The sequence below is a fragment of the Amblyomma americanum genome, chromosome 10 (genome assembly GCF_052857255.1).
Source record: "Amblyomma americanum isolate KBUSLIRL-KWMA chromosome 10, ASM5285725v1, whole genome shotgun sequence".
NCBI lineage: Eukaryota > Metazoa > Arthropoda > Arachnida > Ixodida > Ixodidae > Amblyomma > Amblyomma americanum.
The window spans coordinates 29,589,040-29,598,529 of NC_135506.1; the positions used below are offsets into that span (position 1 = coordinate 29,589,040).

Genomic DNA, 9,490 nt, shown 5'->3' on the forward strand with positions numbered 1-9,490 from the left:
CTACGTTTTTGAATCGAATAGAAATGCCTAGTTAGCGAAACTTTATTACACTGTACTCCTTGCATGAACAGTCCGTGTGTTTCACCATCATTGCCAAGCTAACTACATCCACTGCAGGACAAATATCTCTTGCATATCCCTCCAATTAAAAATATATGGAGCGCAACTTGAAAGAGACAGCCTTATACCCCGTCGCACGGCATTCCTCGAAGGCCTTTCCAGCAAAGGCACCTTCTGTTCACCAAAGGAGCGAAAGCTTAAAGGAGCAGCGGCGCTGCTACACGGAGCAGGCCAAAAGTGAGACAGTCGTTCAGGCTTAGCACCCACTGTTTTGCTCGAGCCAGCTGAAGTGGGTGTTTTTTTTAAACGGTATTGTTTAAACTCAAAGTGGGGAATTCTGTTCATTCATTGAGCTCAGACAATTTTTTTTCATTCTAATTGCTTGGTTGAAATAACTGCAACAGCTGCTCACATCAGCAGCAGCAGGCTTTGCGTATTGCCTTTGCCACCAGGGGCACTCGGTGTTGCTGCAACACTTTACTGTCTTAAAATTTGGGCATAAAATATAAACACCACATAAAAAGCAAAGCCAGACAACTTTTGTATCTTTAAAGGATATTTTAAAACATTGTTGGCTTCATCTACTTTTTTTTTCATTGCTTTTACTTTTTGACTCTGGATGGCACTGCGATCGTAGGTTCTCTAAGGCCGTGCCTTTGGGCTCCAAAGCTCTCGGACGGCGCCTTCGCCTCCAAGGCCCTTAGCGACAAAGGCGCAGCATTTGTGCCATGTAGCAGCACGCCTTACGCCTTTGGATATAAGGACCCAATTCTCAAAGGCCTTTGCAGTGCCCGCGTGACGGGCATTACCCTTGTGTCTTAGAAGAGACATCCTTACCGTTGTGAATTTCATCTCCAATTAGCCCTGCCCCCACATACATCCCAATTTCATCTGCCCACCGAACTTCCTAACACCCTCTGCTGCCTTCTCTTGGAATCCATTCTGCTGCCCTTAAGGAATGATCGGTTATCTCGCTTTCGGATTACATGTCATTCTCATATGACGATTATTTTAATGGTGCAAGGGCAGCGTTGTCCAAAAAGCACCAAGGCACAAGGCATTTTCATCTACTCAAGGTGGAGTCTGAAACCCAGTTCCCAAGCATTTCAACCCTGATAAACCAAGCACAGCGAAGAACCTGCACCCATTGTATCACTGGTGGGTACCCCGCGGCACTAGGGATCAAACACCCAACCTCATGCACACGAGTCATAAGCTCAAACCATTTGGCCACCACTGCAGTTGTCATTTTCATTGCTTCTTGATTTCAACTAGTGTATTATTCGCTCGCGTTTGTTTCCTGATCCATTCCACTCTCTCCCCATCTCTTTAATGTTTCGTTTCCACAGTTCAGTGCACTGTGGAAATGTCTACCTTGTAGCCTCAATGCATACTATTTCATTTTATGAAATAAATCTTGTGAGCTGTAAACAGTGCGATGTCAGTGCTAGTCAAGGAACTCCGGGTACTCAAAATTAATCCAGAGACTCGCTGCCGGTTCATTGAACTCTACACGGTTCATTGAACTCTACACGTGCCATGCTGTATCGTACTGTGCCCTACCACACATTTTTACGGAGCTTGAGTTCAGTTCAAATGAGACACGTTGGCTTTAAATGGGCTGCCAAATTCAACATTCTTTCCCTTTCCTACAGCCAGTGGCTGGAGCACTGTACTGCTCTATTGGCATTTGTTTAATAATTGGTTTTTTGGGGAAAGGAAATGGTGCAGTATCTGTCTCATATATCCTTGGACACTTGAACCGCACCATAAGGGAAAGGATAAAGGAGGGAGTGAAAGAAGAAAGGAAGAAGAGGTGCTGTAGTGGAGGGCACCGGAATAATTTCGACCACCTGGGGATCTTTAACGTGCACTGACACCACACAGCACACGGGCGCCTTAGCGTTTTACCTCCATAAAAACGCAGCCGCCGCGGTCGGGTTCGAACCCAGGAACTCCGGATCAGTAGTCGAGCGCCCTAACCACTGAGCCACCGCGTACTGACCACTGTTACTGCACGTGATTTCAATATCTGGCTGGAAGCGCAAACAGCCAAAGCTGACAGTGGTGTTTGCTCGAGTCTTTTTGACATCCTGTTGCTTTGCACAATAGACACTGCAGCAGTGCATGAATGCTTTGTTGCTCTGTATGGAGTGCCTTTAGCAGGACGGAATTGAGAAAAAAAAGGACAGGAAACACATCAGGTTAGTGCTAGTATTGGAAGTGTGCCCTATTGTTTTTTCTTCTCTATTCCTTTCATGTGCCATGAATTTTCACCATGCCACAAACTAGCCCAACCCTGTCTCTCGTTATTCATAATCTGGTGCTTGATCGCTGTTTGTGAAAGAATTTCAAGTTTGTCAGGTTAGCTGTCTCAGTGTAGCACGGATGTGCATGTTTTTTTTTTTTCCTTTTCCCTAAGCGGCATTGACTGGTTTAGCTGACATTTGCATGCTCGGTCATTAATCCTTCCCACCTTCAGACTTGCTGCACTAACTTGCTGATGATGAGCAGAGTGCAAACTTTTGAATCAGATATCTGGTTGCAACATTTGTGCAGCTTCCCTGCTGAGTTGACTCACTGCAAACCTCTTGCTTTTAATCGATTATATGTCAAGAAATTTAACTATTAGTACTGCGTTTTGCAAATTTTCAGATGCCAAAGCGACACCCTGGCTGAGACGGCTGTAGTGAAGAGCTCCAGGTAACCTGCAGACACGAGTGGTTGTTTAACAGGCGTTGTATTTTGAAATTCCAAATTTAGAGCTTATCAACAATAAGTTCCACCATTGAGTTTAATATGAGGCTGCAGATGCAAACGCATGTGTCCAAAAGTTTGACGAGAGGAAAGGGCAGAAAAAGAAAAATGCTGCTACATTTTGGGGCTTTACAAATAGCCCACATGCCAATCAAGGCCAAACATATTCATCTCTTTAAAAATTTACTGGCAAATGGCACCACAAGTGCTTGTTTTTCCATTATTTTAGCGACTACAGCGAGTCACATTTCTACATATAGAATGAATGTTGCCAGTGTATGCAGCTATGAGGTAGAACGGGGCTTATCAGCACTTGCAAGGCCCTGTTGTATTTCCTTACATTTGAACAGTTTGTAAGAACACATTAAAAAACTCTAAGAACACATTAAAAAAACTACATTGCAGGGGAACATTCCATGCAAGGAACAGAGCTTTCAGACAGTTTCAAACAATGACCACAACTTGCTGTCACCTTCAAGCAGATGTACAGCAGTAGCCCAAGGTGACAGGAAAGCGCGATTCAGTTCATACAGTTCGGTTTCTGTCTCCTAAATTGCTGCATATTATGTACATATCACAAAAAATTTGCACAAGCATCCTATAGGCGGCGTTCCGCGTCTTGCACTAGGCATCGGCATTCTTCATACGGCTTGCCAGAAACGGCAGCCACAGCATCGAGAAGCGAGTCAGTGGTGGACAGAAGACGCAGAGCTTGCATAGACTCGTCGTCCACGGATGAGTTTAACACACACTCCACTGCGCGATTGAGAAGCGACTGATTCCTGTTCAGGGCACACAGTACAGGGTACGTCTTCAATGCAGGAGAGTACTCGAAGTCTAGAGATAGAAACACAAAGTTGTCTTCCAGAGCGTGCGCCAGTGAAACGAGGGCTTTCTTGCTAAGGTTGTACGACCTGAACTTCAGACGGTGCAAGGTCCGGTTCGTGGACAGCAGCTGGTGGAGTGCCTTGACGTCCTGGTCGGTGTGGAGGTACTGATGAAACTCTGCTTCACGCACAGTCTTGTTGCAAGCAAGGCCACGGATGGTCTCCGTCACTACATTGTACGAGTGGTCAACTGTTTCTACAGTAAGTTTTTTCAGAGAATTTGTCGCCTCTAGAAGGTAAACGAAAGCTTTGGCGCACTCTGCGGGTACAGTGCCAGGACAACAGATGACCAGTTCCGTGAGGGAAGTACAGCTCACTCGTGCTGCCGAAAACCACTTGACAACACCATCTGGATTGGTTTCTGCCGTCCAGGCAACGCTGAGATGAGAGCAGCTTTGGTCATCTTGTGACATACACGCAGCCCACTGCTCAAGGCCACGTGTGTTCCATGTCACTTCGAGACGTGCGCACACATTTGCTGTGAGAGGCAGAGTTGGTGCCCATTCTTCTGAAACTTCCATATTCCCTAGACATACGCGCTCAATTGTGTTGTTCAGCGCGAGGGATTCCACAAAGCTCGACACTGCACCCTCAGTGAGTCTGCACTCGGAGATATCAAGACGCTTCAGAGAAGAGTTCTGTCGTAGGGCTTTAGCTAATGCGCGTGCTCCGAGGTCGCCGAGCGTATTCATGGAAAGGCCGAGCTCTTGAAGTGTGCTGTTCCTCTGAAGGACATCTGCAATAACCATTGCACAGCTGTTCCTCAAGCTCGCATTGATGATCTTCAGGCACTTGAGCCTGGTATTTATGCACAGTGCTTGAAGACCGTCCCACAGTGTAGAATGCAATTCATCATGCGAGTGAAAAAGTGACAGCTCTTCCAGAGTGCTGTTGTGTTTTAGGGAGGCAAGAATGATACCAACAACGTCTGCCCTCATCCAATCCAGAGACAGTTTTTGCAGTGTCTTGTTACGCTTCAAAGCTTCTGCGAGAAGAACAGCATTTGAAGGAGTGAACATCTCGGTGCCTCCAATCTGAAGCTCACTCAAGCACGAAGAATTGCCAACAGCATGGAACATCTTTGATGCAGTTCTCCTTGACATCCCGTTCCAGATGGTCAAGTGACGCATTGTACCTCTCCTAATAGTGCTTTCAATTCCTTGCAAGGTCACATTAGCAGTCATGATCTGTTGGATATTCAATGACTTCAGGCCAACAGACAGCCTTGCTAGCGTAGAAGCCAAAGCACTGGGTCCCTGCATTCCACTCCAAGCACCACATGCATTATCAGGATCTATTCGTATGTCCTCTAAACCTTTGTTTGCTCGCAACGCCTTGCAAAGCAGGATGGGGAAAAAGCTGAACAAAATCGCTGAGTCAGCCAGGTCAAGCCGCTTGATACAGTGGTGACATTTGAGCAGCCAGTACGCTAATATGGCACTGTCTAGATAGGTGGCCTCAGAGCTCTCACAGTCCACATACTCATCTGAAAAAGAGCTCAGTGTGAATGCACCAGGAGCATGTTCTATGACTTGCATTGAGGCCGTGCACAGAACTTTGTTCAAATTGGGCAAATGCCAGGCTATCCAGCACTTTGTAAGATTGGCAGTGTTGCCACAAGGTTCATTGAGGTCTGCGCCATGGTCTTGGAATGTGGATACCAGGGCCTTGACTTTGGCAGCAATCCGAGCGGGGTCCAGAGAAGGGATGTCACTTTCAACACCGCCAAGATCACTGTGTGCCAACTTCATGGTGTAGTTTCTCTGGAATGGAAAGAACCAGTGTTGCTTTAGCCATCTAACTGTTGCCATCGAAACTGAGGCTTCTAAAGCATCACACTGTAAAGGGCCAATATCAAAATATTGCTAGTACTTGGCCATGCTAATATTTAGGTTAAGTGCCTTTGTTACAATGGGACAGCCAGATGAAAAGTGGTGGCAACAGCCTTTTTTTGCTCATTAATTTAATACGTCAAAATATCCATCTATTGTGTCATGTAAAGGAAACAGCGCAAAAGGCAGGGACATGACAGGACTACACAAGTGCTGAACTAACAACCGAGGTTTATTGTCAGACAAAAAAGAAATTTTCAGGCCACAAAAAGAAACAAAAGTGCAAACGACATTTGCCGCACCAAAGTTTCCCTTTATGCCTTTTATTAGCTGATAGTAGTTCCTATTTTGTGGGACATAACCATAAATTCCCTTTTTGACAATAAACCTCAGTTGTTAGTTCATCGCCTGCGTAGTCGTATCATGACCCGGTCTTAAGCGCTATTTCCTTAATTTAACCTCATGCGCCTACTGTGAAAGGTTGAATGCTACCGTAGGATACAACTTGAAAAAAACAGCAGTTAACAATGGCCACGGTCCGCGGCGTATAGTATTACTCCGCTAGCAAGTCACAAAAGTAAACGAAGTCATCATTTTAATGTTTGACTTTATTAAACAAGCCAGGTAAGAAAATTCAAGAGCTTATAACGGTTTCCCCATGATTACCTTATTGTTTAGGTGACAATAAAAGTTTTAACAGCGGTTTACCGGTCCTAAATGTGGGCGGAGCTTCACTGGAGACTTAAGTTGTATCCGGCTATAGATTTGTTCGCTCCAGGTACTACGCCGTCTCGCGCGGCGATTTGTCTTTTAAACGAAGTGACGGCCCATACAAATCTTTGTTAAGAGATGCGGGTAACGAAAGGTTTGCAAGCCTGCGCTACCTCGCCCGGAAGTCAGTCACTAAGGTAACGCAGCCTCGTTTTTCCATTCATTTAAAACTCGCGCCGTTTCCCGACATTCGCCGGCATCAAGCAATCGGCAACAGCCGGCCAACGCTAAATGCGATCTATCGGTTACAGTAATTTCTCGGTATTGCGTGAGACAAAATGAGACGAAGGCTTCGGAGCGGACACAGCGGTGCCGAAGCCAGCGGTAACACTTTCAGACAAGGTGAAAATGTCAACGAAACAGATAAGCTTACGGGTGCTGAAAAGCATTTCAATCAGCCATCTACGTAAAAACGGCCACAAACGAAGAGGACAAAACCAATTACCAGGCATTACATCACGGCATAACACGACAGAAACCGTACACACGAATCAACTAACATCTCTGTACCCCGGACGTCTGACGACGAGAAGGAATGCGAACTTGAGCACTTGCGAAACTCACGTGGGCAAAAGCAGGCCGCGATTGGCACAACCGCAGGCGACCACGGCCGAGCCAGCCGAGCTCACGATAGACGGCGGTCTTCGATCAGGCACAAGGGGCAGTCGAGATCGCAGTGATCGACTCGCATACCCCAGCTTGAGTGAACCAGAATACTGCACGCGATTGCTTTTCTTGACGCCACTACGCGCAACACCGACAAAACGCCCCCGTACAGGTTCAGTGAATCAGCGGAGTTTCCGCGTAAACAGCTACGCTCTCGCCATCTGGGTATTGTTAGGAAAAGCACAGCTTCCGCCTCTGAGATGTGTGTACAACCACCCGCGTTCTGCGCACTTCGTAGTGAGGCACGTTGTCTGCTTGCACATGGAAAAAGCGCAATCGCAGGGGGAGGAAGCGCTGATGAGTTTCGAGGCGGCAGAGTACAGACAACCAGACCATGGAGGGAGGAAAAAAATCTCTTTCCTCCATGAACCAGACGGACTGACGACAGCGGCAGCGGCGCTAAAGCATCAATTAGAACTTCTTTCCTACATTATTTTAATAGTTCGGTATAGTTAGGTGCAGGCTTGGGAGCAGAATTTATTCTATTGTTCTAGCAGCCAGATTATTAGAACCGGCAGCTAGGGATTTTCATGTCTTATTTGCATGTCTAAATTTATTTTATAAGCAGTGCTGCTCCATGGTCTTGCCGACGCACGACTTTAGCGATATGGGGCGAAGGTTGTCGAGGCTCGGCGCTTTTCCGGGTTTCGGTATTAGTTTCATTCTCGCAGTTTTTCACTGTTGCGGGAGGCTGCCGCAGTGCCAGCAGTCATTGATGACTGCCGTTAACAGTTCCACGGATCGGTCGTCGAGATTCTTCAGGGCGCGATTCGACACCCCGTCAGGGCCCGGCGCCGATCTGCTGTGGAGGTTGTACGTGCAGCGCCGTCCTGATCTCTTCTGCGCTGAAGTCCTTATCCAGTTCTGCGTTCGGATCCCCCTCATATGGGCCGTGTTGTGCGGTCGAAGTGTGCGGCAAGTACTTCGCTCGTAACCGGACGGTCACTTCATCTTCACCGTGCTTTTCGAGCTCCTTGTGCAATAGACGTGGGAGGCAGTTCCTCTGGTGGGGCTTGGTCTTCGTTTCGTCCATCAGATACCTGAGCAGGTTCACGATTTCCCGTTGTGTAGTTGGCCGTCGACTGCATTGTATAACTCATCCCATTGCTGGCGGTTGAGCGTTCGGCAGTGCTCCTCGATGTTGCGGTTGATCTCCGTTATTTTCTTTCTGAGTCTCCGATTGAGTCTCTGTCCCTTCCACCTGGCCAGGACAGAGTTCTTCGCCTCGATGAGATGCGCCAGGGCGCTGTTCATCTTGTCAGTTTCAGCCTCAGTTTCGACGGCCTTGGGTGACGCTTTGGCGTCTGCCACCAGCGAGCGGGTCCAGGCTTCGATGTCCGTGATCGTATCTCCTGAAGACTGTTGTTGGTCTCGTTTCTTTCTGAAACCTTCCCATTCGGTCCATTTGAATTTTCGCTTACTGCCCTGCGCCGTGTCCGGAGTGTGTACGTGTATTTAGACGATCATGTGGTCGCTCCCCTGGTCGGTCGACGTGTTTTTCCACGTGGTGGCCGTCACCCCGGCATTTCGGACGAACGTCAGGTCGGGGGTCGTGTCCCTGGTAGTGGAGTTACCGATTCTAGTCGGGTGCGCCGGATCCGTAAGTAACGTGAAATCGAGTTCCTGCGCATCTTGCCCGAGTTGTCTTCCCTTGGTCGTGCTGAGCCGTAACCCCATGCAGTGTCTGCCGCGTTGAAATCCCCCCCTGTAATCAGCGTCCGGGACCCGGCAATATTGAGCGTCTTCTGAAACAGCGCACGGAAGCGTTGGCGGCGTTTCGACGGGCTGCTATATACGTTCAGTAGGAATATACTTTGTTTCCTCTGCCTGTTCCATCTGGACGCCGCTTAGTTCGTGGTCGACGAATGTGAGACGCTTCCTAACGAGCGTGCATACACCCCTCTCCTCGATTTTGCTGCCGTGCGATTTGTAGTCTGTTAAGCTAACCGCGTTGGTGAGTGGTTCTTGGAGTAATATTACGTCCGGTTTACGTGTTGCGTGCCTGATGTGTTGCTGTAGAACCGCACTTTTGCTCGCAAAGCCGCGGCAGTTCCACTGCCATATTACTATCCCTTGATTACTGTTGGACATGTTGATGCTGATGCAAGTTACCCGGCTGCCCTTGATGGTGGCTCGGTCCCGCATCACTGCTCGCGGTGCGTGTCCGTGTTGCGTGAATACGGAGTAATTCATCATTATTTGCATGTTTCCTTCGAGGTTAGTGGTCCTGTTTGCGAGTATGAGGACTGTTGCGTGTAGGGTCTCAATGGTACTTTGCATGATGTATAGCATTTTCTTGATGTCAGTAATTTCCTCTCGCACCTGGCTCTCGAAACCACCCTCGTGCTGTTGTATCGCCCGTTTCTTCGGGGCGGGCGCGTCCGCGTCAGGAACGTTCGCCGGTACCTGCTGTTGTGCGTTCTGTTTGCTTTGTTCTACCACGGCGTGCTCGCGTCTGAGTTCTCGCATCTCTTGCATTAGCTTTTTTACTTGTTCGCGCATTACCGCGTTCTCTTT

The 9,490-nt window shown here is 48.0% G+C and overlaps 1 protein-coding gene across 1 annotated transcript; it reads right to left on the reverse strand.

The window, feature by feature from the left end:
* Positions 1 to 2,834: 2,834 nt before the first annotated feature.
* On the reverse strand, positions 2,835 to 7,167 carry LOC144107774 (uncharacterized). The gene is made up of 2 exons (XM_077640942.1): positions 6,872 to 7,167; positions 2,835 to 5,467 (listed from the first exon to the last, which is right to left on the reverse strand). Exon 2 carries the CDS (start codon positions 5,453 to 5,455, stop codon positions 3,416 to 3,418), a length of 2,040 nt encoding a protein of 679 aa, XP_077497068.1. The 5' UTR covers positions 5,456 to 5,467; positions 6,872 to 7,167; the 3' UTR covers positions 2,835 to 3,415.
* Positions 7,168 to 9,490: the final 2,323 nt, after the last annotated feature.

Excerpts from the sequence above, each read along its gene's own strand:
- LOC144107774 (XM_077640942.1), bottom strand. The coding sequence starts at position 5,455 with ATGAAGTTGGCACACAGTGATCTTGGCGGTGTTGAAAGTGACATCCCT.